At 46.1% G+C, this 15,080-nt stretch overlaps 1 protein-coding gene across 18 annotated transcripts in view; it reads left to right on the forward strand.

The window, feature by feature from the left end:
• The window catches only part of TMEM268 (transmembrane protein 268), a 35,372-nt gene that overhangs the window by 8,168 nt on the left and 12,124 nt on the right, over window positions 1-15,080 (forward strand). For 10 of the 18 annotated variants that reach the window (XR_013536156.1, XM_078375148.1, XM_035255594.3 and 7 more), the window contains 3 exons: window positions 5,765-5,874; window positions 8,295-8,402; window positions 9,476-9,625. Coding sequence is in view for 16 of the 18 variants with exons in the window: in XM_078375148.1 (XP_078231274.1) it covers window positions 5,765-5,874; window positions 8,295-8,402; window positions 9,476-9,625 (368 nt within the window). In the remaining 2 variants the exon portion in view is untranslated. Of the gene's footprint in view, window positions 1-5,386; window positions 5,875-8,291; window positions 8,403-9,475; window positions 9,626-15,080 lie in introns of those variants that run through there. The other 8 variants (XR_008472889.2, XM_035255606.3, XM_009001984.5 and 5 more) reach the window with 2 other exon arrangements.

A 15,080-nucleotide genomic window follows, 5' to 3' on the forward strand; every position in this document is an offset into this window, starting at 1 on the left:
TATATATGTAAGGTAAGCAGTGTGTATACATATACACACAATAGTAGAGCAAGATGGAATGAAATAATTTTTCCATCAGAACTTCAAAGACATTGCTCCACTGATTTTTGGCACGTCAGTTCTTGTTCCTCTGTAGGAAACTGCTTCCCCCCGCATGTGTGCGCACACACACACACACACACACAGACACACACATTTTTCTTTCGTAGCTTTACTTAGCGAAGATGTAAAAACAAGTATATTTATGTGGAGGACTTGCTGTTCTCACTTTAAGGAACAGATGAGAGTTGGGATTGCCAAGAATCTAGGAACTCTTGATTTGAAAGGCAAACAAAGACATCCTGAAAGCTCTTTGCATTGCTTGGTCAAACACATAACTCAGTGTACAATGAACTAGACCTGGGAATGGTTCCGATTCTCCAAGTGTGGAGTCCAAATCAAAGTGGGGTTTTCATTCTTGCTGTGAGTGGAGAGCTGGTCTCAGACCGGATCTGCCTGACTGCCTGCATTTCCTGCACTACCTTCCTTTCTCACTTCTTGTTCTCACTTTCATTTTCCTTGTGTACAAGGGAGTTTCTTTGCTTTTCAAAGACTCTGTTTTCTTTTCCATGCTGATGGTACCCAGCTTTGGGGGGGCTCCTGCAGGATGAATTGGAATCAAGAATGAAGCTCAAGCTCGGTGTCTGGCACTTAGTAAAGGGCTCCATACCCAGAACCTGTTCTTATTGCCTTTCTTTTTGTTTTGTCTGGTTTTCCTCATTTGCTTATTTTAAAGTTTATTTTTAGGCTCTGCACATTGGCTTATACCTGTAATCACAGCACTCTGGGAGGCCTAGGTGAGTGGATCACCTGAGGTCAGCGGTTTGAGACCAGCCTGGCCAACATGGTGAACCCTGTCTCTACTAAAAATACAAAAATTAGCTGGGTGTGGTGGTGTGCACCTGTAATCCCAGCTACCGGGGAGGCTGAGGAAGGAGAATTGCTTGACCTTGGGAGGTGGAGGTTGCAGTGAGCTGAGATCATGCCATTGCACTCCAGCCTAGGTGACAAGAGCAAAACTCCATCTCAAAAAAAAAAAAGTGGTTTTTATAGTTTTAGTTACTTACTTGTTTTTCTGAGACAGGATATCACTCTGCTGTCCAGGCTGGAATGCAGTGGCATGATTTTGGCTTACTATAGCTTTGACTTCCCAGGCTCAGGTGATCCTCCCACCCCAGCCTCCTGAGTAGCTGGGACTACAGGCACATGCCACCACGTCTGGCTAACTTTTTTGTATTTTTTTGTAGAGACAGGGGTTTTCACCATGTTTCTCAGGTTGGTCTCAAACTCCTGAGCTGTAATGATCTGCTTGCCTCAGTTTCTCAAAGTGTTGGGACTACCGATGTGAGCCGCCACACCCAGCCAGTTTTATCTTTTCATATTTTACTTTTGTGAAACCACCTTAAATCCCTTCTGGAATAAGGTGTGGGAGGGTAAAAACACAAATAAATCAATGTTGCTTGATTGTAACTTTTGAGTTGTGACAAGCTTGCTTTTAAATTATGAAAATAGCCAGTCATTTTGTACCTGTCTGTGCTGAGCACTTTATTTTTTATCATCTTAATTATTTGTAAAGTCCTCTGCAGTGGATGTGCATCCTATAAGCGAGGAAACAGGCTCACATGTTCAAGCTGCTTCCTCAACTTACCATATTAGTGAGAGGCTGAGCTCCAATTTGAACCCCAAAACTATCAAGCTTGTATTTTCACTGCCTCACCACCTGGCCTCCTCATCTCCCCCACCACTTCCAAAAAAAAAGGAGAGAGAGAAAAACACAAAATAAAGTTCTTTTTGGCAGGATGTAGAATTGAGAATTCTGTGGAACACTTGAGATCATAGATGATATCCCAGTGTATGAAAAAAGAACCTTTACTCTCTGGATGCAGTGGCTCAGGTCTGTAATCTCAGCACTTTCGGAGGCTGAAATGGGAGGATTGCTTGAGCCCAGGAATTTGAGAGCGGCCTGAGCGATATAGTGACTTTGTCTCTACAAAATAAAAGTTTTTTAAAAAAGTCCAGGTGTGATGGCTCACGCCTGTAATCCCAGCACTTTGGGAGGCTGAGGCTGGTGGATCACTTGAGGTCGGGAGTTCAAGACCAGCCTGACCAACATGGAGAAACCCTGTCTCTACTAAAAATACAAAAAAAAAATTAGCTGGGTGTGGTGATGCATGTCTGTAATCTCACTACTTGGGAGGCTGAGGCAGGAGAATCGCTTGAACCCGGGAGGTGGAGGTTGCCCTGAGCCGAGATCACGCCATTGCACTCCAGCCTGGACAACAAAAGTGAAACTTTGTCTCTCTCTCTCTCTCTCTCTGTCTCTCTTTTGCTCCCTCTCTCCATATATATATATATTAGCTGAGTGTGGTGGTGCATGCCTATGATCCCAGCTACTTGGGAGGCTGAGGTGGGAGGATCGCTTGAGCCTTGGGAGGCAGAGCTTGCAGTGAGCCATGATAGCACTCCAGCCTGGGTGACAGAGTGAGACACTGTCTCAAAACAAAACAAAACTCTTCCTACCTTATTAATTTGTTTATACACCAAACATGTATTTAATATATCTCCTGTTAGTATCAGATCAGGGGATTCAGTGACGAACAAACCAGTGTGGGAGTATATAGTCTGGTGGGGAAGATAGGTTTTATTCAAGTAACTGCATGCATATGTAATCAGATAATTGCAAACATAGGTATTTCACTTTGGTGACTATTAAGGAAAAGAGCATTCAGTTATAGGTTTAGCAGAGGATTTGATCAGCTAGGAGTTTAGAGTGTCAGGGAGGTCTCTCTGGGGAAAGTGAATCATGGACTGAGATACAAATGATGCATGAGTGGTAACTGGGTGAAGCTAGGTAGGGAGAGGCACAGCATGTGCAAAGGGCTGGGGGTGGAGGAGGACACTGCATTCAGGAAGTGAAGGAGGCTGGTGTGGTGAGACACAGAATGAGGCAGAGGGTCTCAAGGCGAGTCTGGCAGGAGGCTAGTTTTCCTAAGGGCTGGAAGAATGTGGTAACAAGGTTGGCTTTTGCAAAGTACCAGGAAGCTATTGAAAGTTTTACTCAAGGCATTGGTATCATCTGATCTGCACCCTGGCCACTGTGTGGAAGAGGCATTGTAGAAGTAAAGGTTTGCAGAAGCCACTTAGGAGGCTACTGCAGAGGGCCAAGGGACAGGTGGCGATGCCACAAGGGCACAGAGTGGACAGATGTTTTGTTTTCCCAGTGGGCAGGGCTTGGTGATACATTGGGGGAGAGGAGAGAAAGAGGGTTTGGATGGGCCAGGAATTTCCAGGAAGGTAGAGTGAGTCATTTGGCTTTGAAGACTCAAATAGTGTTCAGAGCTAGACTTGGGTGACAGCAGTTTTGGGCCAGCAGACAACACACTTACACTTGAATCCTTTCAGTGCTGCCTCATTGTTTAAGCAGCAGCCACAGAGAATATGGCAAAATATCCACTCCTCGGGAGTGTGTGGCTGAAACCTGGGATCCTAGAATCCCAGGGCTGGAATCTCTCCCACCCCCAGACCTCCTGGCTGCTGACCAGTGGCTCACGGGGCCTTGTACTGTGGTGCAAGGAGATCTCCATCTGTTTGCCCAGTTTCTCTACTTGGAACTGCAGGCAGGCAGGTTTGGCCTTGTGCTGCTGCAATTCCTCACTGGGCTTGAGGGGATTTTAGTCCAGACCTTTCCCTCCAGCTGGTCTCATGGTCTGACCTCATTTCACCCTTGGAAGGCAGGAGCTATGGTAGCTGTTGTGAGCAGCCTGAGTTGATGCATGATTTTTGAGGGAATAAACATGTAATTTATGCTTTTGAAATGCCGAGTGAGTTGCAGCTGTATGTAGGCGGGATTACCAATAAGTGAGTGTATTAGTTTTCTATTGCTGCTATAACAAGTTACCACTAACATAGTGGCCTAAAACCATGGATTAGGGCTAGGTGCAGTGGCTCACGCCTGTAATCCCAGCACTTTGGGAGGCCGAGGCAGGCAGATAACATGAAGCCAGGAGCTCGAGACAGCCTGGCCAACATGGCGAAACCACATCTCTACTGAAATATAAAAATTAGTCCAGCACAGTAGTGCATGCCTATAATCCCAGCTACTTGAGAGGCTTGGAAGAATTGCTACAAGAATTGCTTGAACCTGGGAGGTGGAGGTTGCAGTGAGCTAAGTTTGTGCTACTGCACTCCAGCCTGAGTGACAGAGAGAGACTCTGTCTCCAAACAAACAAACAAACAAAAACTCACCACAGATTTGTTATTGATTGATTGAATGACTGATTGAGATGGAGTTTTGCTCTTATTGCCCAGGCTGGAGTGCAATGGTGCGATCTCAGCTCACTGCAACCTCTGCCTCCCAGGTTCAAGCAATTCTCCTGCCTCAGCCTCCCAAGTAGCTGGATTACAGGTACCCACTACCACACCCAGTTAATTTTTATATTTTTAGTAGAGATGGGGTTTCATCATGTTGACCAGGCTGGTCTTGAACTCCTGACCTCAGGTGATCCACCCGCCTTGGCCTCCTAAAGTGCTGGGATTACAGGTGTGAACCACTGTGCCGAGCTGGATTTCTTATTTTATAGTTCTGTAAGTTAGAAGTCTGACACTGATCTCACTGAGCTGAAACCCCCAAGTTGGCAGGACTGTGTTTCTTTCTGGAGGCTCTGAGGAGAATCCATTTCCTTTCCTTGTCCAGCCCCTTGGGGCCACCCACATTTCTTGGCTCATGGGCCTCTCCCTCCATGGTCAAAGTGAGCGATGCCACATCCCTCCGTACCTTTCATCCATAGTCATGTCTCCCTCTGACTCTACCTCTGTCCCCCTCTTCCATGTTTAAAGTTCCTTGTGATTTCATGGGGCCCACCCAGATGATTCAGGATAGTCTCCCTATTAAAGGCCAGCTAATGACCCCCCTACTTCCATAGCCATGGAAGGCAGCATATTTATAGGCTCTGAGGATTAGGGTGTGGATGTCTTTGGGGCCATTGTTCTCCTACCTCAGCCTCCTGAGTAGCTGGGATTATAGGCACGTGCCACCATGCCTGGCTAATTTTTATAGTTTTAATAGATATGGGGTTTCACCATGTTGGCCAGGATGGTCTTGAACTCCTGACCTCGTGATCTGCCTGCCTCAGCCTCCCAAAGTGCTGGAATTACAGGCATAAGCCTCTGCACCTGGCCATTTTTCTTTTTTTTTTCTTTTTAGACAGAATGTTGCTCTGTTGCCCAGGCTAGAGGGTAGCTGTGTAATCTGGGCTCAGTGCCACCTCAACCTCCTGGGTTCAGTTATTTCTTACTTCGACTCTCTGAGCCTACTGGGAATTTAACTCATTCAGCTGAGCATCCTTTGCAGTGCTTACATAAAGGTCCACCCCTCAATGTAATTAGTTGTTCAGTCTCTGTTTAAATGTTCCTTGTGTTGGGGAATGTTTTTTGGGGGGGACAAAAGAATCCCCATTCTTTATGGGGACAGCTTTTGCTCTTGGGAAGTTCGTCCTTATATGGTCTCGCATTACGGTCCTAGTAGCCTCTTCCCTCTGGCCTTCATTCTGCCTCCTGGGGGCTTCCCAATCAAATCCAGTCCTTTTCCCAAGGCGATTTGAGGATGGCCACCGTGTCCCTCCTTGTTATGAGGGGGTTCTCACAGCCAGAGGAGTGATAACCATACCACCCCAAAAGCCCGGTATGGTTATCGCTCAGCCAGATGAAGCTTCTGGTCTGCTTCCAGAGCTCCACAATGGCCAGGTCCTCACTGTTCTCCGGATCGACAATACCTGTACACCCATCTCCTTCGATCTGGGAGCCGCAGAAGAGCAGCTGCAAACCTGGGGCATCCAGGTGAGTGCCAATTTTCTTGAATCCCTACCATTTTTGCTTTCATCCATTCATCTGTCTATCTTTTCATCCAGTTAGTCACAAATCTTTATGAAACACTCTGTGCTTGCTGTGGTAGGGTATGTAAGGAAGGTGGATTCGAACTGCCCTCTCTTTCCTCTCTTCCCAATTAATTCACTTAACAAATGTGTCTTTTTTTGGGTGCCCATTCTGTGCCAGGCACTTAACTGGCTAAACATAATAGAGGTGGACAGGAACATAGTACCTATCCCCATAGGTCCCAGTGGGGGAGATGGACATGTATTGGAGAAATCAGGACAGTATGATATCAATGCCACAGGAGAGGAATGCACTGGCATTGAAGACATTCACGGGAGAAAATGAGAAACTTGCCTGAGGGAAGCAGGCAGTGGTTATGAAAGCTTTGCAGAGGAGCAGATGCTTGATCTGGGGTCTTGAATAAATAGGAATATCCTGGGTGGACAGGAGGAAGTGCATTTTAGGAGAGGGAACTGCATATGCACGGGAAAGTGTCTATGAATTCATTAGATAATGATGCAGCACCTTTGAGCACAGTGATCTGAGGCCAGGCTTCACAGACCCATGGAACTGGATGCAAATCTAGCTCTGGTGCTCACTGCCTATGTGACTTTGGGAAGGTGACTTAACCTCTCTGAGCCTCAGTTTTATCATCTGTAAATGAGGATAATATTGATACCTATTACATAAGGGTTTTTGTTAGGATTCAATGCAATAATGCTTGAGGAATCCTGGCATTGTCTCTAGCATATAGTAAATGCTCAATATATTGTAGCTATTACTGTTATTAAGTACCCATATGTATGGTTTTTATTCTCAAAGCCCCCAACATGATCAGGCCTTTCCTGTGCTAGCGAAGGAAGATTAATTAGGACTAGGGAAGATACACTGCTAACTTTAGCCTGAAGATTTTAGAATTTACTTCTTTTTTTTTTTTTTTTCTTTTGAAAGGGAGTCTCGTTCCGTTCCTCAGGTTTGAGTGCAGTGGCGTGATCTCTGCTCACTGCAACCTCCACCTCCCGGGTTTAAGCAATTCTCCTGCCTCAGCCTCCTGAGTAGCCGGGTTTACAGGAGTGTGCCACCACACCCAGCTAATTTTTGTATTTTTAGTAGAGACAGGGTTTCACCATTTTGGCCAGGATGGTCTCAAACTCCTGACCTTGTGATCCACCTGCCTTGGCCTCCCAAAGTGCTGTAATTACAGGCATGAGCTACTGTACCTGGCCTTTTTTTTTTTTTTTTGAGACACAGTGTTGCTCTGTTGCCCAGGCTGGAGTGTAGTTGTGTAATCTAGGCTCACTGCCACCTCAGCCTCCTGGGTTCAAGTGATTCTCATGCCTCATTCTCCCTAGTAGCTAGAACTACAAGCAGATACCACAGCTGGCTAATTTTTGTATTTTTATAGAGATGAGATTTCACCGTGTTGGCCAGCTTGGTCTCTTAACTCCTGACCTCAAGTGATTCACCCGCCTTGGCCTCCCAGAGTGCCAGAATTACAGGTGTGAGCCACTGCACCTGGCAGATTGGGTGGTTTTTAATGGATGAACAGTTTACATATTCTGTGTTCCTAAATATTATTATTTTTATTTTTTATAAAAAGAGACAGGGTCTCACGATGTTGCCCAGGCTGGTCTTGAACCCCTAGGCTCAAGCAGTCTGCCTGCCTCAGCCTCCCAAAGTGCTGGGATTACAGGCGTGAGACACTGTGCCTGGCCTAAACATAAGTTTTAATGGTTAAGTTCTGTTTTCTTAGGTCTACTCTCACAGGGCCTTTATATTCTATAGACATTTTTGTTTGGGCAGGAAGATGTGATTGTTCAGTCTTTTGGACTGCATTAATAGATATTGATACTGCAGTATTGATAATGGCATCTGTATATTGAGTGTTTACTAAGGGACTGGCCCATTGCCCAGCGCTGTACATATATTATCTCATTAATATGTACCTTAGTTCTACAAGGTGTGTACTTTTTCCTTGTTTTACAGAGGAGAAAACTGCGGCTCAGAGGAGTGGGGTTACTTGCTCCAGGTCACATAGCACATAAATGGCAGGGCCAGAGTTTGGGCTCAGGGCTATCTGACTCCAGGGCCTATGCCTTAACCGTTAGGCTATGCTGTGTCTGCTGCAAGGTACTGAGTCGGAGGCTGTGTGGATCCTTCTCCAGATGTGATGGTTGTTCTTCCCAGAGCTGAGAGCTGCACCGTGTGACTTCCACCCAGTGCTCCAAGCTCCTCATTCTGCCTTTTGGGACAGCCCAGAATGTGCCTAATCCCTCTTCCACATGATAGTCACATGAACTGGAAACAGTATGCTTGCTATCAGCTAGGAATTGGGGACTGGCTCTCCTGTAACTGACTGATCTCTTTCCCTGAGTTCCAAGCAGGTCCCAGCTGACCAGTACAGAAGCTTGGCAGAGAGTGCCCTCTTGGAGCCCCAAGTGAGAAGATACATCATCTACAACTCAAGGCCCATGCGGCTGGCCTTTGCTGTGGTAAGGGGGAGGTGGCCCGCACCCTGACCCTGCCCTGGTGCCTTGTGGCACTACCAAGTTCAGCATTGTGTCTTGCAGCCTGTTGGTGTGGGTTAGGGGTTTGGCGGCTGGTGGCCCAGGTGTCTGGAAAAGAACAGTACATATGGACATTGATTTGGGATCACAGGAAATTTATGGGAGGGAGTTGTAACCAGGTCCTTGCATAAAGGATGAGGGTCAGGGTTTACTGTGGGGCAGAGCTTGGGACTGGGAGTCTGCAGATCCATCCAGGCTCTGGGCTCAATGTCTGGCCTTGGCCAAGACTTTCCTCCTCTCCTGAACTTGGTTTCCCCATCTGCTCAACAGATGGGTCTATTTCAGCTCTAGTCATATATACGTGTGTATACACATACATATACATATAAATATACATATACCTCTTCATATTTATATATAAACTTACATACATAGATGGCAGAGGCAGGGTTTGAACTCAGGCAGTCTGGTTTCCAGTGTCTGTTCTTGGAACCACTATGATTTGCTACTGTTTTGTATGTATAAATGGCCAAATAGCACACCTGACTCCATGTCCCACTTCCAGGGAGAAGGGAAGGGGTGGGAACCAGCATTGATTCATTCCCTGGCAAGTGCTGGGCTTTTACTTATGTTACCTTGTTAACCCTTATTATAATGCTGTGAAATAGGTGTTATTATCCCCATTTTACAGATGAGGAAACTGAGACTGAGAGGAGTTATAAATTGTCCAAAGCCGTGTAGTATTTGAAGGATCATTGTGGTCTTTGAAGAGAAATTTGTCTCACTTCAGTCCACCTGCCTTTTTCTGTTTTATTTAAAATTAAGGTAAACAAGGATTAAGTGTAGCTACTAATCCTTCTTGTCTAATTTTGCTTATAACCAATGAAAATGAGCTCGTTCTCACAGACCCAGGGATCTGTATCAATCTCTTACTGGTGCTGTGAGCTGTCTGAATCCAAGGAGGGTATCAGTAGCATCTGAAGGGTGGCCCTTTGAATGGAGCTGCTTTATGTGAGGACTGGAGTTCCTGACCATGCTCTCTCTGTGGCATCTTGCAGGTTTTCTACGTGGTGGTGTGGGCCAATATCTACTCCACCAGCCAGATGTTTGCCTTGGGGAACCACTGGGCTGGCATGCTGCTCGTGACGCTGGCTGCAGTGAGCCTGACCCTGACTCTTGTGCTGGTCTTTGAGAGACACCAGAAGAAGGTGAGACATCTGGAGATCCCTGCCATGCTTCCTCCAGAAGGGTGGTGCAGGCATGAGAATCAGATTTTTCTCTTTTGCCTGCCTCAAAGAATTTCCCTAGCCATGAAAATTCACAGTAGCCCATAAGCCCAGTGACTAAAAGAAATCATATCCTCTCTGCTTTTCCTGTCTAATCCCTGTGGATTGTTTTTCTGGTAGCAAGCTGTGTTTTGAGAATGTGGGAGGAGGGCACTAATAGCCCATATCCCGACAGTACTTTAGTTAACTGAACCCTTTCATGCACTTCCTCTCCCTGGGTGCTCAGGATAACCCTGCAGGCAAGGGAGAGTTGGTTACTGAACCCCTGCTGCAGCACAGGGTGCCTGAAGTTGAAGTCTGGGAAGAAGCACTTTACATTATTCCCTCCTGTGATGGGCAGATGCTGACCTGGTGCTCTATTGACAGTCATGTCTTTAATCACAGCAGTGACCTTTGAGGCAAGGTGAGTGGTTACTTGTCCTGAATCCCAATGTTAGTGACAGAGCCAGGATTCAAAGCCTGAGCCCTCTGATTCCTGATCATGTTCAGAAAGGAGGCGGATACCTCCCAGCTTATGTATGATTTTAATTGTATTCCATCTCTTCAGTGTCTGCCTTTTGATATGTATTGAACACATCATATGTAGTGGGTCCTCCGCTACATGTTTAACACATTAACTCATTAAATCCCTTGACATTAAATCTGGGTAGAGGCTCTAACGCTTATTTTGTAGTCGCGGAACACTAGACTCAGAAATGCTCAAAGAGTAGCCCCAGCCATGCTACGAATAAATGTCAGAGTTGGAAATCAAGGCCAGGGCCTCAGATTCCAAGCCATGTTCTCAGCCAGTACCCTTTAGAAAATTGTTGGTTTGGCTGGGTGCAGTGGCTCATGCCTGTAATCCCAGCACTTTGGGAGGCCGAGGCAGATGGAACCCGAGGTTAGGAGTTCGAGACCAGCCTGACCAACATGGTGAAACCCCGTCTCTACTAAAAATACAAAAAAAGATGAGCCAGGTATGGTGGTGCATGTCTGTAGTCCCAGCTACTCAGGAGGCTGAGGCAGGAGAATCACTTGAAACCACAAGGCAGAGGTTGCAGTGAGCTGAGATCAAGCCACTGCACTCCAGCCTGGGTGACAGAGTAAGACTCTGACATGGAAAAAAAAAAAAAAAAAAAAAAAGAAAACTGTTGGTTTACTATAGCTACTGTAATAAATTACCATGAACTTCGTGGCTTAAAACAATACCAATTTGTTATCTTCCTGTTCTGTAGGTTAGATATGTGACAAAGGTCTCACTGGGCTGAAAATCGAGTGCAGGCAGGGCTGCTTCCTTCTGAGGCCTCTGGGGGAGAATCTGCTTTCCTGCCTTTGTAGCTTCTGGTGGTCCTCTGCATTCCTTGGCTCATGGCCCCTTTCTCCATCTTCAAAGCCCACAATGGCGGATCCAGTCTTATTCACATCTCCTTCTCTGACTCTTTTGGCTCCGTCTTCTACTTTTTTTTTTTAGATGGAGTCTCACTCAGTCAGCCAGGCTGGAGTGCAGTGGCGTGATTTCAGCTCACCGCAACCTCTACCTCCTGGGTTCAAGCGATTCTCCTGCCTCAGCCTCCCAAGTAGCTGGGATTACAGGCATGCACCTCCACACCTGGCTGATTTTTACAATTTTAGTAGAGTCGGGGGTTTCACTGTGTTAGCCAGCATGGTCTCGATCTCCTGACCTCGTGATCTGCCTGCCTTGGCCTCTGAAAGTGCTGGGATTACAGGTGTGAGCTACTGTACCTGGCCCCTTCTCTAATTTTAAGGATCCCCGTGACTACATTGGGCCACCTGGACAATCTGAGATAATCTCCTATTTTTAAAGTCAGCTGAGTAACAACATTGATTTCATTGACAGCTTTAATTTCCCTTTGCCATGTAACAACATACGCATGGGTTCTGGGGAATAGGACTTAGACATCTTTGGGGACCATTTTTCTGCTACCACACCTAGGCTGTCTTTCTATCTACTTGGGAAGCTCCTGTTTCCCCGATCCCCTGATCACTGGCGCAGTGCTGGCCTCTGAGATCCTTAGCAAACACTCTGCTCTTGCGTGACTCAGAGCGAGAGGGCAGGATATTGGGAAATGTAAATCAGCATTTGGGGCATGAGTTCTACTTAGCGCCTGTGTTCATGGAGACAAATGGGAACTTTATGGTATACTCATTCTGAAAGGATCTTTGTTGGGCTTTGCCACGGGACTGACAAAATAATTCTGCCCTTGGGGTCTGTTGAAGCTTTCATGGCCCTTGTGTTTGGTCTATGAAAAATAAATTGAGCTGGCTACTCCTGCAGCAAGAACTTTCACTTGGGAAGGGGAAGAAGCAAAGTGTTTTGTTTCAGCAAGAGCAAGCAAAAAAAATTGGCACCTGACAGGTGCTTCGAGGATGTGAATGTAATTCACGTGGTGAAGGGAGTGCCTGCTTTGGCTCTCTGCCTTTGTCTCTTCTCTTCTCCTTTTATTCAGCTGGTGTTTATCAAGCCCTTGAAAGTATCAGGACATACCTTGTCCAGGGCCACACAGCCAGGAGACACCAGAGCTAGTCTTTGGCCCAGGAGTGACACTATTGAATTTACTGTTCCAACAATATCTGTCTGTCTGTCTGTCTATCTATCTATCTATCTATCTATGTATCTATCTGTCCGTCTGTCCATGCATCTATCTATCTATCTATCTATCTATCTGTCTATCTATCTATCTATCTATCTATCCATCCATCCATCTATGAATGACAGAGTCTTACTCTGTGCTAGGCACAGATCCCAGAAAATGAGCAAGAGCAAGGTACAGCATGGAGGCCACAGGTGAGTCCTGGCAATGCCATCATCACTGTCTGCTCATTTAGGAGACTCCTTTTTTCCTTCCTAATAATGTCCATCACTTAAGGAGCGCCTATTGTGCGCTGTAAGCTTGGGGCTTCATGTCTGTGCTCAACAGCAACCTTTACGGAGGGAGGATACCTCCATCATTTGCTAGCTCTGCAACTTGGGGTAAGTTACTTAACCTATCAGGGCTTCAGTTTCCTCATCTAAAATTGAGATAATAAGTGTAGCTCCCTCATAGGGTTGTTGTGAGAATGAAATGACTTAGACACACAAGGTGTTTATAATAGTACCTGGTATAAAGTAAATGCTTTGTAAGTATTAAGTGTTATCGACTCTGTTCGCCAGTGAGGAAGTGGAAGCTCAGAAAGGTTAAGTAACCAGTCTATGGCCACACAGCGCTTCTCAGGTCTTCGTTTGGGTCTCAGCTCCAGGACCTCCTCCTTCCTGGATCCCTTGTCACTCAGGACTGTGTAGATCCCCTCTTCCTGACCATTGTCACTCTTAACTGTTAGCATCCACTCTGTGTCACTTGGTGTCCTTGAGAGCCTCAATGTCCTGCATAACTGTCTTGTTTTCCCTTTGGTGCACCTTCTCAGGACTGGAAGGTTTGGGCCAGGCATGGTGGCTCACACTTATAATCCCAGTAATTTGGGAGGCTGAAGTGGCAGGATCACTTGAGCCCAGGAGTTTGAGTCCAGGCTGGGCAACATAGTGAGACCCTGTCTCTACAAAAAAATTAAATCAGCGGGGTGCAGTGGCACATGCCCATAGTTCTAGGAGGCTGAGGTGGTATGATTGCTTGATCCTAGGAGTTCAAGGCTGCAGTGATCTGTGATGTCACAGGTTACTCCAGCCTGGGTGACAGAGTGAGACCCTGCCTTAAAAAAAAAAGATTGGAAGGTTTGTAAAGGCAGGCCAGTCCCTGCCTTGTAGAGTATAGCACATTGCTAGGGCATATGAGAAGTTCCAAGTTTCTACGAATGTTTGTGGCTAATATGGAACAGTGAAACACAATGCTTCCAATTCACTGTCATCCTCACTGTGATATTATCAGGTGACGTGTGTTAAGTGTTCATTTCTTTCAATTATTCTACATGGATTAACTCATTTCATCCTTATTATATCCCTCTGAGGTAGGGGCTTTATTATCTCATGGGGGTGAGGAGATAGATGGAGGCAGAGAGATGATTAGTAATTTGCCCAAGGTTACCTGGGCAGTGAGAGATGGAGTTAGGGATTGAGCTGTTGGGATACAGATTTCTAGAAGGAAGAACAGCCCTTACTACAGTTCTAGGCAAAACAAAATATAATTATTCCTTGATTTTCATAGTAGAAGCATTCCTGGAAAACTCAGTGTATATTAAACTCATGCAAACAATCACTTTAAGTGGCTGGGTGTGATGGTTCATGCCTGTAATCCCAGCACTTTGGGAGGGCCGAGGTGGGAGAATTGCTTGAACCTAGGAGTTGAAGACCAGCCTGAGAAACATAGTGAGACCCCATCTCTACAAAATACTTAAAAATTAGCCAGGTGTGGTGGAATGCATGTGTGGTCCCAGCTGCTCGGGAGGCTGAGGCAGGAAGATCTCCTGAGCCCAGGAGGTCAAGGCTGCAGTGAGTCGTGTTCGTACCAGTGCACTCCAACCTCTGTGACAGAGTGAGACTAGGCTTCAAAAAAAAAAAAAAAAAAATCACTTTAGGTATAAATGTAAACTGGAGTTAGGTTGGCTGACCAGAGAATTCTAAGTAGATTTTTTTACCTGCATGTATGCTCAGTGGGGCATTTGGAGTTCAGACAGCCCAGGGGACAGTCTTTAACAGGCAGAATGGTTTCTATAGGACATGTCTTTCAGTGGTTTGGAGCCCCTGGCCCTCCTCCACTAAGTGCCAGCATTGTCCATCCCATCCCTGTGACAACCACAGGGTCCTTCTTACCTTTCCAAAATACCCCTTACGGGGTGCTGCCCCTTTTGGGAACTATTATCCTTGATTGGGCTGCTCTCTTCTAACTGTGTCTGAAAGTCATCTTGTGCTCATTTTCTCAAACCAGCATTTGGGGTCCCCTTGTTCCTCCTCTTCTCCCCCACCTGTTTAGTATCCACTTTCCCAGCTGAATGTGTGGCGTCCATCGGTTTGGGTGGGAGAACAGAAGACTAATTCCCGGAGTCCCTCCTGAGGGCCAGTGCTGTGTTAGGTACTTTAAAGTAGGTGCTTTCCAGATGGAGCGAGTGCTTCACTTACACAACAGATTTGATGTGTCAGCTCAAACAGATCAAACCCATTTGATCTCCCCTCTTCCGTAAATATCTTATGCACCTTGACCATAGTCCCAGGCCCTGGGTTAAGTGCATCACACACAATCTCAGTGAAATCTCACTTCATTCCTAGGAGACAGAGACATTCTTTTATTCTACAACTGAAGAAAATAAGTTTCAGGGAAGGGACATACCGTGTCCAGGGCCATATAGCCAGGAAGCAGCAGAGCTGGGCTTTATCCCAGGGCTTTCTGACACTATTGAATTTACCGTTCTAACAGTCCCCCATCTCATTTTATTTTTCTTTACTTCTTTT

This window comes from Callithrix jacchus, chromosome 1, assembly GCF_049354715.1.
Source record: "Callithrix jacchus isolate 240 chromosome 1, calJac240_pri, whole genome shotgun sequence".
NCBI classification, from domain to species: Eukaryota; Metazoa; Chordata; class Mammalia; order Primates; family Cebidae; genus Callithrix; species Callithrix jacchus.